At 42.9% G+C, this 18,864-nt stretch overlaps 1 protein-coding gene and 1 long non-coding RNA gene across 3 annotated transcripts in view; one reads left to right on the forward strand and one right to left on the reverse strand.

Annotated features, from left to right (window-relative positions):
- Positions 1 to 45: 45 nt before the first annotated feature.
- The window catches only part of TCF7 (transcription factor 7), a 66,472-nt gene continuing 47,653 nt past the window's right edge, over positions 46 to 18,864 (reverse strand). Inside the window, exons 4-7 of one of the 2 annotated variants that reach the window (XM_050962831.1) lie at positions 11,035 to 11,167; positions 7,090 to 7,180; positions 2,740 to 2,826; positions 46 to 160 (exon numbers count right to left, since the gene is read on the reverse strand). In XM_050962831.1, the coding sequence (XP_050818788.1) occupies positions 46 to 160; positions 2,740 to 2,826; positions 7,090 to 7,180; positions 11,035 to 11,167 (426 nt within the window). The remainder of the gene's footprint in view (positions 161 to 2,739; positions 2,827 to 7,089; positions 7,181 to 11,034; positions 11,168 to 18,864) is intronic. The other variant, XM_050962832.1, reaches the window with a different exon arrangement.
- LOC127055700 (uncharacterized) lies at positions 924 to 17,430 on the forward strand. The gene is made up of 2 exons (XR_007775574.1): positions 924 to 1,503; positions 17,291 to 17,430. It is a non-coding gene; the product is annotated as an uncharacterized LOC127055700 (long non-coding RNA).

Here is an 18,864-nt window from a genome sequence, read left to right on the forward strand (position 1 = left end):
GGAGACCATTTTGATAGTCTCACCATTGTCTCAAGACTTGCTGACTTACATGCTCCGGTCGTAATGATCCATTTCTTGCTTCCCAGAGTGGGGTACTATGGCTGGATGAGGGATTCCAGTGGTATGCATTCCAGAGCTCAGCATCAGGGGATGTGTAAACCTGCAATAGAGAGCATGTCAGTGATCACTGGGACTTGGCGTTTAGCACAACCCTCCCACGATAGATGGCTGGATTCAGCTCGTAAAAGAGGGTTCAGATGTGGGAGAGAGACCCATCTGCAGAACATTATTGCCAGATGAGCAGAAAAAGGGGTGGCTGGGTACAGCTCTTTCCACCAGTATTTGTGTCTGGCAGATGGAGAACACATCTTTTCTCACTAGATGGCACTCTTTGAGTAGTTTTTAAGTCACAGGAACAAATGCGAAACAGAAGTAAACAAAGCACATAGTTGAAATACATCTCTTATCTTAAGCAGCTCTGAAATTTTGTAAGGAAAGCATTCTTCATGAAATAATAATAGGGGTCCATGTAGGGATGCCAAGGTGCTGCAGGTCTGTCAAGCCTAACCCAGGACTCTTCCATCACTGCTGGTACTCTAGCAGTAGCAGTTAAATAAAGGCAGCAGTGCTTCACTTGGTGTTTGATTTCACCTGAAGAATTACACTTACAAAGTTTCTGAATCAATGAAAACAAAGGGGAGGTGTGCATTTTGTCTGGGGTCTTTGATGCTTTTCTTTGGTTTTATCCATCAACGCATCCTTGCTGTGTATTCCTCTGTCATGATGACAGCGGGTGAGTGCATAACATAGTAGCCAAACTGATAGCAGAAAAGATTTGGAATGGCATTCAGATTCCATGGGTTTTTAATAAAAATTAATTTGCAATGTAATCTAGCCTTACAGAGATCAGCAGCATTTTCAGATCTCAGTTATCACACTATTTTTATTAGTGTTACATCAAAAACCAAAACCACACCAACATTTGGATTTGAATTAGGACCCCCATACACCTCCATATTTTTTAATAGAAAAAGCATGAGTCTCAGCACAAATCAAATTGCAACTCTTGGAGGTACACCCAGCCCTAGCCACGTTATCCACCAACACAGAAATGAGATTGTAAGGGTTTCACTAGCTTACAAGATTCATTAGCTCTGTAGAGATTTTTGAGATTATAGCCAGGCTTTGCCAAACATGCCATTTTACGGCTGGAGCTTGGAGAGACCAAGAATTGCCGCTGGGAGATAAACAACTGTTCATGAGATACGTTGTCACATGCAAAAGACGACAGCGTGAAGTTTGATCCTCATCTGACAAGGTATTCTTTTTTGTCTGCAGTATTGCAAAACCTGTGCCACTCTATAGTATAAGTGAAAATGCCAACACCATGCAGAATGAGATTTTTGGGCAACCATGGAGGACTGTAAACTCCTCTTTTGTTTTATATTCTATTTAGATGCTCAACAGGAGAAGTTGCCTCAGGCACCATGGTGGAAAACTAAGGTAACGTGGCTGACTATTTTCCTGTCACTGTTCCAGGGATAAGTTCCTGAAGAACGCCTTCAACAGTTTTGAATGTTATCCCCTACATATCATGACAACACATAGCAGAAGCAAAAGCTGGAGATGCGAACAAATGTTGCTTGCACATAAACTCCCCTGGGGCTTAATCTACTCTAGCAGAAGTGACCAACAGGAGCACAGAGGCTTGCTGTCGGTCGGCTGAAGGAACAACGCAAGCATTTGTAACAAACTCTTCACAATTTTGTCAGCGCTCTAATGTTATGTAATTGTAGGACAAATCCATACTTAAGGGTCAAATTGTGTTAACAGGCATGTCTGTGCAGTCAGTGGGAATTGTGCACATGTATATGAAGGCAGAGTTTGGCCTGACGTGCTCATAAATCTGCCAGGGTAATGCAGGGAGAAGAGAGGGACATTGCAATACTCCAATGTCCTAGGCTGATGTTGCTAAATGCGACTTGCTCTGTCTATAAGTTTTATTGTGTTCTAGCAGCCAGATCCTCAGTTGGTCTAAATTGGCAGAGATCCACTGAAGTCAATGGAACTACACTGATCTATACCCGCCAAGTACCTGACCCTAGGTTTTTAAGTTTTGTGGGGAGCCTTTAACAGTGGTCAGCAAGGAGTTAGTTCCAACAATCCAGTGATGCAACATCTACTGGAATGCAGGGAAGTGCAGCAGGAGACAAATGGAATTTAAAAGGCTCAAGATGTTTAAATTTTGGGGACAAATAAAATCACTGGTAGTGATCATACTCTCCGCCTGCTTTACAACCTGACCGAGAGCCAGTAAAACATCTCAGTCTCCACACAACATAACCCAGTCCATTATACTGAGGAAAGGAACATTTTTCTCTCTAGTAAAGATTACAGTTCAAGGTAAGGTGCTGTTTGGAGTGACCTCAGTTACACCACAGAAAAACTGGACCTTATCCAATCTTTATAATATTGATAGTGGGGGATTTTTTAAAATATTTTATTTTTATACTTTTATTGCTCAACCAAATCTTCGTGGCTTCTCCAAGGAAACTCAAAATGTTTTTATGATTTTTAGAGAGACTTGACTATAAGCAAAATTCTTTCCCTGCTCCTGCCATCTGGAAGCTTGACAGCCCCTCCCTGGACATTTGCAGTCTGCTGCAAGCTTGTATGGCACAAACTGCAAGCTGTGAGACCAGCAAAGCTGCTGTCTTGTCTCACACAGCTCATACTTACCTGGAGAAAGTAGCCCCAGCAGAGAGCGCTGACGAATACGGCTGTCTAAATCCACATGACGGGAGCGGATAGACAGACTGGCTCTGCCTGGGATCGGGAAGAAAGAGTCTATAAAGCATCTACATCTGTGTGGCTTTTCCTAAAAATATCCTCTATAATTGGACTCATTGCTACTCATTGATGTGAAAGCCTTAGTTGCTCCGGTGGCTAGACAGATGCTTGTGGCATACATTCTTTTCCAACTTCAGTACAGAGGTAATGCAGATGGACCTGGACTGCAAAGTTCAGATCTGAATGTGGATCCCAACTTCCCCCAAATGTTGAAAATACTAGAGCATTATGTGAGCATATTGCTTCATTAGCTCTAAACAGTTAAAATCTGCTATACAGGCATCAAGATGAAAGGTTCAGGTGGATTATTACTGTAGGAACAAACTGTTCAGCAGTGCACACCCTAACTGAAAAGGTAAAATTTACCAGGCATAGAAACTTGCTGTGCAATACCAAGATGAACTGCCATGTTCAAAATCAGCCTCAATCCCACTCTGCTGATTGGGGAATGATCAACCAATCAAATATCTGCACCTGGAATCACTGGAGTAGCAGGCTTTGGTAGATCTTTGAAGTCAGTAAGGAAAATAACATACTGTGCATTATACCATTTTAAAGTGACCTGATTTCAAAAGTAGGAGACAAACGCTCAAGTGATGTAAATTGGTATAGCTCCACTGAATTCAACTGGAGACTGACTTCAGTGGAGATATGCTGATTTACAGTGGCTGAGGGTCAGGCCATATATTTCTTCAAATGAAGTAACACACAGTCCTGAATACAGAATGTATGTGCCAGGTTTGGAATCTGAAAGTATTTCGGAGTTACTAGAGTACAAGTGTCTTGAGTAACGTTCTTAATCAATGAAAAACTTTTTTGTGCTCAAATAGGTCAAAAAAAACCCTCAGAATAGATTTTTCTACACACTTTCCAAAAATTATTTCACCTCTGGCTTAAAGTTGGGCATGAAGTTTCAAACCCAAGGAAATTAAAATGAGAGTTGTTTTTTTTTAAGCACAAGAAAATTGGGGTTTAGAACAGAAGTGCTGCCTCGATCATTATTACTGAACATGATTGGCAGAGGTGCTCTGTATTAACAGCTCCAATTGATTTCCCACCCTTCTGAAAATGAGGTCCATTTATTATTAATTATTATTATTATTATTATTTTATTATATCACCAAAGCATCCAGATGTCCTGAAAAGGACTGGAATTGCCTTTTGCCTGGTGCTGTTCAGACAGAAGTAATCACAGTCCCTGCTCTGAAGAGCCATAACTGTAGAATCCTGGTACTTAGCCCCTACACCTGAAAGAATAAGGTTTTTGCTTATGCCACTCAGTAATTTACTGTATCTCAGCTTGATGAAATCTAAAAAGCTCTGTGTGTATTAAAGTTAGTGCACGTGGTTGAGAACTGGCCTGCTCTGTTTACAACCTGCCAGACAAAAATTCCTCTCACGTTGCTTAGAAGTGAATAGTGTATAAACATGTCAACAAACAGCCAAGCACTACAATATATCAGGAAACCTAAACAACCTTTGAAGTTTAACATTACTGCCCCAGGGGCGAGAAAACATTCAAAGTTAATCCAGAAGTGACATTCATTACTCTAGGAGGCCAAGATATCCGAATATAAAAGGATCATGGCACTCAAGCCTTTATCCAAAGTGATTTTGACATGCAAATTAATTCAATTGCAAAACCAATCCATGATCCCTGGGAATGTACAATTTAAGATTTTATCACCCCATGATGAGAGAACAGCTCTTAAAGACAAAGAGGAAAACATAATAATGAGACACCAGCAAACCTGGTGCATAGTTCAGCTGGTGAGCTGTGCAAATGACACAGTTTACAAGGCTCTTGGTTAAGGTGTGTTGTCAGGCTCCAGCGATCAAACTCACTGGACTGGACTATAATTCATTTTTATTCGAAGTTCCTGACTGTCATCCCAGCTAATTAAAGAGAGAGTTATTGCAGCTCCTCTTCTCAAAATGCTCAGCAGGAACAAAGATCACTTCTGCTGAACTCTTGTTAGGCAGCTTGCTAAGGAAAAGCTGCTTCCTGTATTAAGACCGCTTTGCGTTTGAAGTCAGCTTCATTCCAGAACAGTGAACCTTAAGAACTGTCCACATACCACAGCACTAGTTACTGGCACAAGGAGTCTCTGTAGTGTTTCTTCTCCTACACAATTAGTTTCCACACCGTTTAAGTACCAAACCTCTGTAAAAGCATAAACTGGTGACCTATCTCTTTGATGAAACATTTGAAAATATCAGTCACATTTCCCTGAAGTGCGTGGGGAGAGCTGATAACTTGTGGCTCTGGAGATATACAGCATTTGGGTTGTAAACACGTGCAGAAGGTCTAAGTGGACACGGCTGAGAACCATCTTTGCTTCTAGGCACTTCTCAAATGCAGAATTTCATCATTTACATAACTCAGAGGCAGTTCTGACTGGGAACTTCCTTTGGGAGGCCCATCATTCCTCTGGGGGAAGCCAAGCTTGAAACTTACTGGAGCTTAGCATGTTTCTTTTCACAACAGATCTTGAAAAATAAGCATCAAACTAAAGTTTAGGACTAGAAACCTTGGGAAGTGATTTTATGGAATTTTGTAAATTTCAAGCAGATAACTATTTTTTAAAAAAAGTCTATATTAATTTCCTATTTGTAAAAGTGCTAATTGAATGGTCTGGTCTCTGATCCACAGGGCTGTTTTTCTATTTGTCATTTTACCATATCGGTTTCATTAGTCATTAATGAACTTGTCTGACTAACTTGGTTAAGGGCGCCAAATCCTGCCAGATGCTGTAGTGGCTGTCAGCAGAATGAATTTCCTGTCTGACCAACAAACAAACAAACATTTTGAAAAACAGACTTGTCCCATGTAACTAGGCTGCCTTTAACGGTTTCCCATTCTCCCAGCTGTGCATTTGGTAAAGTAGCCGCTTTTTTCGCCAAATTTTTTTTTCACGTTACAGCACAGTCACTCCTGTAGTTTCAATTTGTCTGTCCTGAGGAGGAATCACATCGTCCAAGGAGTTAAACCATCGGCCAAGAGCAGCAAGTTTAGGACGGAAAGCAAAATTTAATCTCCTCACAGCCAAACATAAATCTAGTCTGGCCTCAGTCTCTGGTTCTTTGTTAAATATTTGGAACACTAACAATAAACAAATCTAGTTAACATTTCACATTGTTCTTTAATTGTTTCATCTCTCTCATTTTAAGATAGCTACATGTCTATACCAGGTTTTTGCAAGAGAAACAGTCAAGAAAGTATTTGCACACTGCTGTCTATTGATTTCACCTTAAGATTCCCACATGCCAATGGTCAGCGATGTATGTTCCCAAACTCCCCCTACCACTGTAAATCTTGCCTCATGTCTCTACAATTTCAGTACTTTACCAGGGACTGGTGATGGCACTCATTGCAAATGTTAATCTAATCTGAACAGAGATCACTCAAAAATGGCATCTCCTGACACACCAGATCTGGTTCCTATGTGTGCTCAAAGTCATTCAGTTTTAATGACAAAGGATTTAAATACATTTCTGGGCCACTCAGAATGCAGGATTCCAAGAGATCATGGGTTGGATAATGTCAGGATGCACACATCCTGCTGTTGGGTGAGCAAGCATTCTTTGTACTCCGTTGAGACAGTTCTCTGCCATACTGTGTTTTTCTCTGTCTTACCCTTTTTGAAAGGCAGCTTCTGGTGGATTGAACGCAAGGTTGGGACACAGAAGTTTGATAAGTTCAAAAATAACAGCCCATGGCTAAATCCAGAGCAGGACAGAACTAGCATCCCACTCAAAATGAGAAGCCGTGATTACACCTAAAGCAGGATGGGCAATGGACTCTCTCTCCATTTTTTATTTTAAATCCCTGCACAATGTTATATACTATGGTGAAAGGCATTGGGAACGTAGAGGGTTATCTAGCTAGTGGCCCAGAGTCCCAATCCCAGCTTTGATGCTGAGTCACCTGGGGCAAATACCTTTAGCTTCTTTATGTCTCAGCTTCCCGTTTGTAAAATGGCGTTGGTACTACTTACCAACCTCACAGGGAACAGGGGAAATTAGGCCTTGTGAGTCCACAGGTGGGGCAATTGTGAAGATTAAAGAGATAATGTTTGCAAAGTGCTTTGGTAAACAAATTGTGCACCAGTAAATTATACTATTTAGAGTGGATCAAAGACCTAGAGAGTAAATGGACCTTGTTGCGGCTTAGGATGCAGGAGTAAGAGCAACGCTCAATTTGCCTCCAGAGGCCCTGGATAAACTGTCGACACTTACCATCCCATAGAAGGTGTTATCTGTCCAACCCCGCCGGGAGGGAGGGAGTAGAAACCAGGGATATCCGATGTTTGGGAAGGACGGTGCACACCTAAGCAGAGGATCAAGACTTTGGTTAGAGAAGGATATTTGGGAAGAGCAAGCACTAGCATTTCCAGGTTTATGGTAGTCAATATGTTTTCAACTTCTCTATTTACTACCGCTTAAGTGGATGTAACTTATGTCACTCAGGGGTGTGAAAAAGACCCCCTCCCCCGAGCGACGCAAGTTACAGTGACTTAAGTGCTGTCCACATCAGTGCTGTGTCAGTGGGAGACACTCTCCTGCCATCGTAGCTTCTGCCTCTCGCAGAGGTGGAGTAATTATGCCAATGGGGGAGCGCTCTCCCATCAGCACACAGTGTCTTCACCAGATGCGCTGCAGCTGCACCGCTGTAGCGCTTCTAGTGCAGACCTGCCCGGAGAAATGTGTGACAAAAGTTTTCTCCTATGCACAATCATTCCAAATGACAGGGTACAACAATTAATCCCGTTTAGTGGTTTGGTTGTACCACTAAGGGGTGTCTACACTGCAGCTGGGAGCAAGCTTCCCAGCTCGGGTCCTCACACTAGTGCACTAAAAAATAGATGTTGCAGCTCAGGCTCTGAAGCCTGGGAAGGAGGAGAGTGGGGCTTGAGAGTCCAAGCTTGGCAAGGTCAAAGCGCCATTTAGCCAGCTATTTTTAAGGGCTAGCGTGAGCCCTGCTAACACCATGGACCTAGGCTGGGAGGCTCAATCCCAGACATGTCCTTCGGTGTAGCCGTTTGCGGAGTCGCGAAGCAAAGCGATAACCTTCAAATATTACTGCAGAAAAAAGATGACTCCTCTACTCATGTTTCGGTCATCCACAGGCCACAACACTCACTTACCAAACAATGCTGTGCTTTGCATTTCTGTTCCATCCCATCAGTTTCTATTCCTCTCTTCCCCCCGCTCCCCAGTTCATCACAGATAAGCTCTTCCTTAGGGTGCTCACGTTAATGCTGACCAATGACACCATTCAGGAGCAAGGCCTTCCTTCCCTGTGGCTTCTTGCCATTTTGTTGTGCACTCTTTATCCATAATGACTTTTTCCATGAGCTTCCCTCAGGGCTGTTTCTCTAAGCGTAGCTTGTGTATTCCATTTCAGAGAGGTCTTGATTTTAAGGGCCTGATTTTCTATTACACCACAACCTATTTGTGCTGCTCTGCTGGTATCAAGGGGCCACAAACCTGGTTCATGTCGCCACCTGAGAATTCCCTGGGTGCTCTTCAGAGCTGAAGGTACCGGGGTGTGGTTAGAGGAAAGGGGATATGGCCAGAGTGTCTCTATACATTGGCTATTTTCCTGGCTTTCAGGACAGCTTCTCTTGGAGCCCTGGGTAGCTGGGAAGAAGTCAGAGCAGCTTCAAGGCTGCTCTACACAGAGGGCCAAATTGGGGAACTGAAAAACACAAGCACCCTGCTTTGCTCTCACTGCACTTGGCACAGGATTAAAACCCAGAACCAGGCTTTAGGTATCTACCTCCAAAAGGCACAGGGGGAAGAAAGATCCCCAGATTAATGTCCCTGATGTGGGAAAAAAGAGAGAGAGTATATGTGCGCATCTGTCTGTGTGATGAAAAGTGAGATGTTGCCAGGGCAATGTCTTGTGGTGAAAGGATATGAAATGAATGATCCCTTGAACACAACACTGACCTTTGTATAGTTACCTGGTGACAACAGAACATCAAATAACCTTCCAGTTATGTATTAGCCATTAGAGCCTTGCCCTGAAGGACACTGAAGATGTAATTTGGCCTGTCTCCAGGAGGAGAGCACTCTAGATTCATGGGCCCTCAACAGAGATTTATGCTGTGGGACCATTAGCAGCTCCAGTGCCAATCTTAATTTTCATGAAAGGACACAGGGCAGCTGCCAGTCCCTGGAGTAGGCCGATGCTCTATTGTTTAAAGCTTTACATACTAATAGGAAGTCCCTGAAGCACACTTAGGCCACGTCCAGACTACCCGCCGTATCGGCGGGTTAAAATCGATTGCTCGGGGATCGATATATCGCATCTAATCTAGACGCGATATATCGATCCCCGAGTGTGCTTATATCGATTCCGGAACTCCATCAACCCCAACGGAGTTCCGGAATCGACAGGGAGAGCCGCGAACATCGATCCCACGCGGTGTGGACGGGTGAGTAAGCCGATCTTAGATATTCGACTTCAGCTACGTTATTCACGTAGCTGAAGTTGCGTATCTAAAATCGATTTCCCCCCCCTAGTGTGGACCAGCCCTTAAAAGGCAGGGACTTTCAAAGGCCCTTGAGTAGTCATGGAGTTGTGTTCTGCAAGGAGTTTTCAAGGGTAGCCTGAAATAAGGTGCTTTGTGTTATATTCCCTCAGGAGCCAAACAAGATTAAAAAAAAATAATAATAATCTTCTCTCACCACTTTTGTGAGACTTGGAAATCTGCCATTAGCTGTGCTTCTAATAGGTTTTAATTTAACTTTGTATTTTTCTGTTGACTTTATTACATGATGGTGGCTGGCAAGCGATTTGCTGTCTGGAAGAAACACCAGACATATGCCGGTATCTGTTCCATGAGTAAATCCTCAGCAGCCTGTGGATTTAATGAGGGTAACACTGGTAAGACCAGAAAGTGGTTCACAAATCATCACTACCTCCTTAGCTATTCCCCTTACTTGATGGCACATTGTTTGGCAGCATTCGTAACTCAGCTCAACTATCATTTTGCAACATGCTCAGAAGCTTTAGAAATTGAGATTACGTGGACTGGTGATTGTTGCATGAGATTACAGAAAACTCCCCCACTCCAAAAGGTGAGCAACCATACTATGCAGGTGGAACACTTTATGTCTTTTCCTCTCAGTGGGGGTGTTGGCAGGATAGCTTCACAAAGTTTAGAATGGTAGGTAGCCATGTGGCTTTGGTATGCAGGGCTTTGCGTGAAACACACCATCTTGTGTATGCACCTGGAGTTTTCCATCGATTTCCAGGTTCAAATGAACCCAAGATCTCTTCCAGAATTTAGGTTGACACCAAGCTGTACACTAACCTAGATTTACCTGAAACTATGCCCAGGGTCTGCCCAAAGTTTGTCAATCTTAGCAAAGCTTTGGATGAACTTGGAAGATTTTTGAGTCTGTTGCACCAATACAACATATAATAGCAGCTTCTCACCAGCCCCAAAACCAAAAATGATTTATGATAAATTCACACACACGTATTCACTTTTCACAGTACAGGGTCTAAACTCTCCTTATTGTACTTTCCTCTATACCCTTCCTGAGATGATTGTCTGTCTGCTATGTATTATATTAACAAATAAGAGAAACCCAAATAGTCAAACTGTGTGACAACCACATATGCGCGGCTACAGACTGTAAAAATCCAGCTACACGCCAGACACAGATCCTAGTTAGTCAAAATATTTCCTGTTTCAAGCATTTATTTTCTCAAAATGACAACATGACAACAGTTCAGGTATGAGTCAAAGGAAAGGTTACTTTCCATTTTCTGGTTCACTTTTGTGAATCATCCCCAGACTCTGGTCTGTTCTAAGGCTACAAAGAGAGTTATTACACGGAGAATTAAGCAAAATGGATGGTAAAGGCAGATATTTTTTGATGTTCAAGCTTCTCTTGGCCATGAGTGCAAAGCATCCTCAAGGAGCTAAATCCCAAGCAAATTCCCCTGCTAGCCCATGCCCTTATCTGCCCATGGCTCACTGCACTCAGCGTTTGCATTGATGGTCATTTAGTTTTTGAACTGGACATAGGTTAAAGAATCTGGCCATGCTGGAGAACCACCGGCTATGTAGCAACTCTAATTTCAACAACTTATGGCATCAGCCCTCTCTTCTAAATCATCATGAGGACTCCTGCCCCAATAAGCTTATGTAGGATAAGAGTTACCTTGTTTCTGGTTGATGTCGGCTGGCAGGTGTGGTGAGTGGGAGCCATGGCTGAAATGTTCGTTGCTGTATGGAATGAGTGGGGTGAGTGGATGGACTCCGTGGGACGGCTGCACTACAGGAACCTTGTTGGACTGTAAAATACAAGGGGAGGGGAAAGGCTTCAGAAATTTATGCCTTTGTGCTTTACAATCCAGGTATACTGAGTATCTGGTATTAAGTGTCTAAGCAAATATCATCAGAACTGCTATTCCTAGCAACAGCAAAGGTCTGGCTCAGACTTCACAGGGTAAATATATGAAAGCAGCCATTCCTGCCTGCCTAAGACTGCAAGTGCCCTCTCTAGGCCTGGCTTTGGAAGTGAGATGCTGAGAATTACAATAAATACTCTCAAAGACAGAGCAGAAAAATAGCTTTATCTACATATAGTCCCTTACAGGAAAGAGCCACAACAGCAGTGGCGCTGCTGTAAGCTGGTGTATTTTGGAGCATCATTGTAAAATAAAACACTGTTTTGTAATATTTATGATGTTACCCTGGATCAGCACAACCAACATGAAGTTTTCAAACTCTACAGTAGTGCCTATTCTGCACAGCGTTTCTCAAATGTAGCCCACCAGTGGCTTTTCTTGCGGCCACAGCCTCCTCGCCAGTGACGGGGGAAAGGGGAGCAAAGCAGTGGTCCCTCCCACAGGGCCACCAGCATGGGTTAAACCCTGCCCCCCTTCTGGAGACATAAATGCTGGAGGAGCAGGCAACTAGTGAGTTCCCCACCTTCCTGGGGACAGTGGGGTTGGGCTCCAGCCCTGGGGTGGTGGGCAGCAGGTTCTGGCCACCAGGCTCCAACCCCCAGTTGTGGGGCTCACACCCTCATCGCCCCAACTCCTGCTGCCTCCACCAGCCTGTCATGTTTTCCCCCCACTTCACCTCTACCGACCTCCCCATCCAAGGCTTAATTTGTCCCTGGGCTTGCCAGGACTGAGTAAGTCTGCTGATGTGAAAAGTGATGTGTGTGCATTTGTTGATATCCCTTTTTGACAGCAGCAGACTTACTAGCTAGCACCGCCAGTGGGAGCCGCGATCGGCCAGACCTGTGGACAGGGAAGGTAAACAAACCGGCCCGGCCCGCCAGGGGCTTTCCCTACACAATTGGCGACCCCGGTTTGAGAAACACCGAGCTAGCAAGTCTTTTTTTAAAAAGCAACCAAAAAAGCAAAAGAAACAACAACAAAAAAGACAAGAACCTGCAGAGCACCTTATTTGTATTTCTAATCTGTTTAGGTTCAGTAAACAATAGAGACAACTACATTATTTTTATTACTGAGTCTACAAAAAGATTCAACAAATTAGAATGATTTGTTTTTCCTAAAGTTAATTAAGTATTTTAGGAAAAATTTGTCAGCGTGGCCACCACCTAGAGTTGGTGGCCGCACTTTGAGGCCACCAAAAAATTTGTTGTGAGACCCTACACTAGCTTCTTTATCTCCAGATGATACCGAGCATGTTAGCAAATGTACTGCTATGCTAGTACCCTCTATTTTACTCTGTCAGTTCCCTCTGTTGAGGCATGCCAGGGTGTGTGTGCTTTCTACACACACATTCACACTCACACACACTCTCTCTCTTTTCTAAATATAAATTTGAACACGTGTTTCAGACTAAAGTAAGCGACAGGCCTGGTGCCTTTATATCAAAAGCACTAAGCCAGAGACCCAGCCCTCTGACTCCAGGGCCCCTCAGTTAGCAGACTTGAAGCATGCCTATTTCTTGCACTCTCAGACATCGGAGGGAATGAGTCAGAGACGATGCATTAGAGATGGGCGGGGAGGTGACACATGAGGTCATATGCCCCCCCAGTTGCTCCTTGGCTTGTACTGAGCATGCTCACATGGACTGAGCATGCTCAGTAACATCTGGTGAAGCCACTGCCGTCACTCTGCCACCATCTCTGGCATAAGTTTAGTCTCCGTTCTTAGTGCATAAAGTGCCACACTTTACATCTAGCCGCTTCAACTACCAAATTCTTCTCTATTGGCAGAAATACCGTAATGCCTTGAAAGAAAGCTTGAAGCTATTTTGCTGTGTGTTCTTTGAGGAAAGGGATACATTAGCCCCTCTTAGTTGTCCTATATGACAAAGAAAAAATGGCACAGAAAAGTCTGTAATTAAAGGTAAAGAATAAATAGCGCAGCTCTGCCCTTCAGTGCTAATTTGTCCTTACAAAAGACACTTCCCTGCCTCAGACTCTGCTAAGCCATACACAGTGGTCTTTTTGAAGTAGGGACAGGTGTCAAATGAAGAGATTGGGCTCTTTCCAGAATCCCTACAACTGCTGGTGAAGAAAGGAAGGAGCAAAAAGGAAAAGGAGAACAATAGGAAGCAAAAGGACAGTATGTCCTGAGAATAGCCCCTCTGGATTCCTAAGCTATACTTTGGAAAACCCAAAGGAAAGACTAGCCCCAAAGCTCCCCACATAGATTCTACACTGAATCTAGTACATTCCGGGACACAGAATTTAGGAGCTTATAGGCCCACACTTTGGAACACTCTGGGTTTTCACACGTTCTAGTCACCGATTCTTGTTGTTTTAGGTTTTCAGCACCTCTGAAACTCAGGCCCAAAATGTCTCATGGATGGTTCTCAGAAATGGAGAAACCCATATGTAGCGGACCCTTTTTGAAAACATTGGCTTTCCTGAGTGCTGTGTAAGCACTCATCCAGAGCAAACATCAACAAAATCTATATATTTTCTACACAGCCAAACCTGAGTAACTTGGTAGTAACTTTATGGTAGTCATGGACAAATCTGAAGGATGCAGCAAACAAAATTAAATTCAGAAAAGTAAACTTCAGTCTCCCTCTCTCTCTCTCTGTTACAGCATCAGAGCAATCAAGGCCTGAAATCTTTGTGAAATTAGGCTGCTGTGTTAAGCACAATGCAGAATATTTCTGCATGTTGGAGCAAAGAAAAAGGAACTTGTTTAAAACAGTTGCAGTGCTGTAAGGAAAACACACACACACAAACTTTGCTGTCTGCCTCAAGCATGTCTGCTGTTTCATACTTGCCCAGTTTCGCCCACAATTGCCTTTAAACCCAAACTGACTTCACCATGATTGGGGAAACAGTCAGGATATGTTCCAGGGAAAATCTTGCAGACAACACTAGGACTGATAATAGTATACGATTAGGAGGAATAAGAGTGGACCATATACAAATGTTGATCAGTGGTTAAAGGAGGGGACTTAGAACCCAGGAGACCTGATTCAATTCAGCATCTACAAATTATTTGCCGTGTAGCTGTAGGCAAGTCACTTATCTCGAGGCTGGATGGTTTAGCCTTTACACCTGTAAAAGATGAGTATAAAACACATGACTTTTCTGATTTCATAGCAGTTTCACACTCAATCTGCACAGGTAGAAGAAAGTGGAGAATCAGGCTTCCGTGTATTGTTTTTTTCCAGCTATAAAAGAGGATAATAATGCATACTCCACAGCAGTCTTGCAAAGCTGAACTTGTATAAAGTATTTTAAAATCCTTGGGTAAAAAACAAGGAAAAGGAAGGAAGGTTCTGGGAAGATGCTGACAAACTGAGAAGGTGTCTTCCACTTTGATTCACAACTTTAAATATTTTAGTCTGTATCTGTTCACAACCAGGAGCCATCTTTATGGTTACTGGTCACCATCAGATTCTCTACAAGCTGCCAGACACTGCAAATTGTAAAATCAAACCTGATGGCTATGAAAGCCAAAGATGGGGGGCATAATTTCCTCTTTTGATAAGGCCTGGATTTAGTTCCTGCAAACAAACTGTAATCCTGAGAGAATCTTCAAGGTAAGTCTGAAATTGCCAACCAATAACTGCCTTGTGCTAGGAAAACTGACCTGAAGACAAATATTTCCACAAGCTGAATTGCATTTAATATAGGAGTATTTTAAAAATTTTAGTAGTCCCTCCAACCAGGCCCCTATTTAACCTTCAACCTACATTAGCTTAGTAGAACTGTTACTGGAGGACTCTGAACTGTACTGCTTTGCAGGTATTTTTATGTAGTTTAAATATTTCACCTGGAAAAAAACCCATTGAAATGACTCTGTAAAGGATGCGGTGGTATCAGAAATATGTCTATCTAAAATGTCTATTTAGAATACAGGGGAACCTGGGATGGGAAAATATAAAAGTTATACTAAAAATATGAGGAACTGGATGACTCTGGGATTGGTGAAGGGTTCCATGAACTTTTATCTAAAAGTCACTGGTTCAAATCGATTTTAGGTCAGTGGTGGATGAAAGTTTTTAGTTATCAACTGATGGGCTGTTTAGATGCCTATCTAAAATAACTAGCCTGGTTTCAGTCCAGCCTCCTATGCATAGATGTCTACATCAAAACCCAGCAAAACTGGAGTCTTTGTTCGCAGTCTCAGTAGAGGCCAAGGAATGAATGGGCCAAAGAGATTAACAGGCCAGTTTATGCTGCTCTGCTACCCACACAGGGCCTGTTTTATGTACAAGAGGATGGACACAAGAACTATTTTCCCAAATGAGACACAGTATGTGAATGTTCTTGTGTCCCAGACCACCATTTTCTCTGACAAGTTTGACATCTCAGAGTTGTCTCTAAACACCTACTTTAAGTGCGCAACTGCACATTCTTTTTGTTCACCCTGGTAACCGAAAACAACACTGTGTTCTGGTGCAGACTTCCTGTCACCGTCATGCATAATCTTATACTGCTCTTACTTTTAAGTGGCCACACTACTGAGATTACTCAGCCGTACTAACCTGTGTGAAATTGAGAGAGGGGGAAAAAAAAATGACCCAGAGAGCAGCCGCTATCACTCTGAAGCGGAAAAGCCACCTTCCTAACTAATGTAATTGGATGGGCCGTGCAGAAATGCAGGTGCATTGATTATTAAGGAAGATGAACTGCTGGCCACGGACAATTAGGAGACTTCCTCCCTCACATATAGGTCTGTCCAACTTCAAGAGAAGCTCTAGGCTAACTATCAAATTCTTATTTTTGCTGAATTGACATAAAACCAGAAGATTCACCATCATCACCACCACTGCAGTATCCTTCCCTTCACTGCAGGATGAAGGGCTAGGCAACTCCCATCCTTGGCCAAACGTGACCAAGATGCATGTGCAAACAGGTACCAATTATCCTTGACTGCCCAAGGTTCCTGAAGCCACCGGCAGTTTTACTATTGCATTATCCAAAACTGCTCAACCAGGTGCTGAAGTATTGTTGCAGTGCAAAAAACGTCAACAGCCGCAGGACCCTGGTCTACACTTGAGATCCCAGCATTGCTGCCGTTGGTGGAGCTGCATCAGTAGTAGCAGCTAGAGGACATGTTTTAGAAATATTCTCTTGTGTAGACAAGTCACAACCGAAAGGAAGACACGTAATTCTGGTGACCCTTAACTCACTAGGGGCCTGAGCCAACGGAAGTCTTTTTAATTAACTTCATTGGGAGTTGGAGCAAGCACTCGGGGTCAGAGCCCTCAGCTGGTCTGCAGACGTGAGTTGCGTGAGCTGTAAACTCTGGATATAGCATTCAGCATGATATCAAACTTCTTATGGACTCTCACCTGAGATTCCAGGTCTGTGCTTTGTTCTTCATACATTAAAAATGAGAGAGAGAAATGCACACAACGCCAGAATGAATAAATTAAAGCAAAAAAGCAAACACATCCAACTACAATTTGAATTACGCAACAGACAAAGACAACAGAGGAGCTTAGCTTTTGTGGTGAACATGGATCATCCTAGCAGGGTCTGTGCATGGGGCATCTTTGGTGGGACAGACATTTGCACATTTGATACAGGTGCTAATGTTTCAAGGTTTCCCCCTCACCTCCCATTTTGAACAAAATAGAACTAGTACAAAGATGTTTAATAAAACTACTTAAGTGGTGCATCTCCTGTAAGAGGGAAACTTACAAAAGTCATTTCTCTGATTTCCTTTTGTTTGAGAAGAAACTAGCTGGAGGATTTTCCTGACACTTTATAACAATCAGGCCTAGCAGCAGGTTACTGGCGCTCCCAGCTGAGATAAGCAAAATTCAGAACCTGCAGTGTCACTCTATCCCCATTAAAAATGAAGAGAGCTAAAACTAACCGATCAGCTTCCTGAATCCTCAGTATAAGGGTGAGGATTTATAATCAAAAGATTCTTCCATTACACTTTTGATATATTAAATCATACTCTGCCACTATTCTGCCCTGCCTTCTATTTCTTTCTTTTTTTTAAAAGGACCGCAAGTATTCCTGAGACTTTGGAAAACTATAGTCAAATAGCAGACTCCGCAGCTACAGAGCAGTCTGTTAGCACTTCATCCAAGTAAGCCACTACAAAATATACCAATAATATAAAATAAGTAAAACAGTAAGAAAGTATCTGCTCTCCAAATTTATGTTTGAGACATCATATGAAATATCATAACCTCTGGCTTCAATTCCTATTAACTACCTCAAATCTTTTCTTTCGTACAAGAGTAAGGCTCTCGCCTTTTCTTTCCTACACTCTCTTTCAGGGACAAACAGTAAGGGAGCACCTATCATATTTCAGTTATTGCTCTATTGTAAGAAAGACATTTTATGCCAACTCTGGCTCCCTGGGGCTGCTGGGATTGGTTTGGGTTCCTGGCATAAATTTAGAGTAGCCTCTGGGCTACTCTAACTTGTATCTGCCTTCAGCAGCCGGAGATCACTGGAGCACAGCATGCTCTGGCCATGCCCCTTCCTGTAACATCTATGCCAAGGGCTGGGAGTGATTGTGGTGTCAAGCTGGCTGAACTGGCTCTATGCGACCTGAGGATTTCACTACACTAGCCAATTGTAAGGTTGGTTTGCAGCTGCAGAGTGGAACACAGTGGGCTCATCTGGTCCATCAGCTTCAAAATGCTTGAAACCTTGTAATGTGAAAACGATCTTAGACTATTCTCTAATTTACATTTAAAACATTTTAATTTCCTTCTGACTTTCCATTCCATTCACTGATTACTTACTTTAAACTGAGTGGGTAAACTGCAAGGAACGGATGACAGTTGACACTTGTGGTCTCCAGACCTTACCAACACCTCAGCCATAAAGGAAATAGAAATCAAGTACCGACCGCAGGACATTTCTATACTGACCCTTTGGTAATTAATTGTGCCTGTTATGGAGGATCTGGCTCCTGGAGCTTCACACTGCCACATTCTGTTTCCTCATCATCCAAACGGTAAAACACAATAGCTCTTCTTTAGCAAAGGCCGAATTAATTATTACAACATGTTCATTTATCTAATGCTTTCCATGCCTAGATCTCAAAACAGTTTATAAAGGATGGCAAGACCATTAGCCCCATATTACAAATAGGCAGGCACAGTGGTTCAGTTATAATCACAGACCAAGTCAATGGCAGATTCATTAATACAACCGAGATTCCAGACGCCTGCCCAGGCCTCTGGATCGTGCTGCCTCGTCTTCCTGAAAATTAGTTTGGCAGACACCATGGAAAATGTCAGGCTTCTAAGCAGTTAACAGGCACAGACAACTCAGTGTAAATCTGGGAGGAGGGTTGTTTTCCCAAATATTTTTTATTTAGACAAAAGAGTAAAATTTCCATTTTTGCTACGTAATTATTTCCCTGGTGATGTCGTTGCTGCCTTATAAGTGTATCACACACCATTCCTCAGGGATCATAGTGTCTCCTTGTGATCACAGGAATATGGCACATGCAAGAGATCAGTAGGAAAAGATATATTTACCAATGGTTGCTGCCTAGTATTATACTTCGCCTTTCTGTAGATGGGAACAGAGGCACGGGAAGGTTAAATGACTTTC

The sequence above is a fragment of the Gopherus flavomarginatus genome, chromosome 7 (genome assembly GCF_025201925.1).
Source record: "Gopherus flavomarginatus isolate rGopFla2 chromosome 7, rGopFla2.mat.asm, whole genome shotgun sequence".
NCBI lineage: Eukaryota > Metazoa > Chordata > Testudines > Testudinidae > Gopherus > Gopherus flavomarginatus.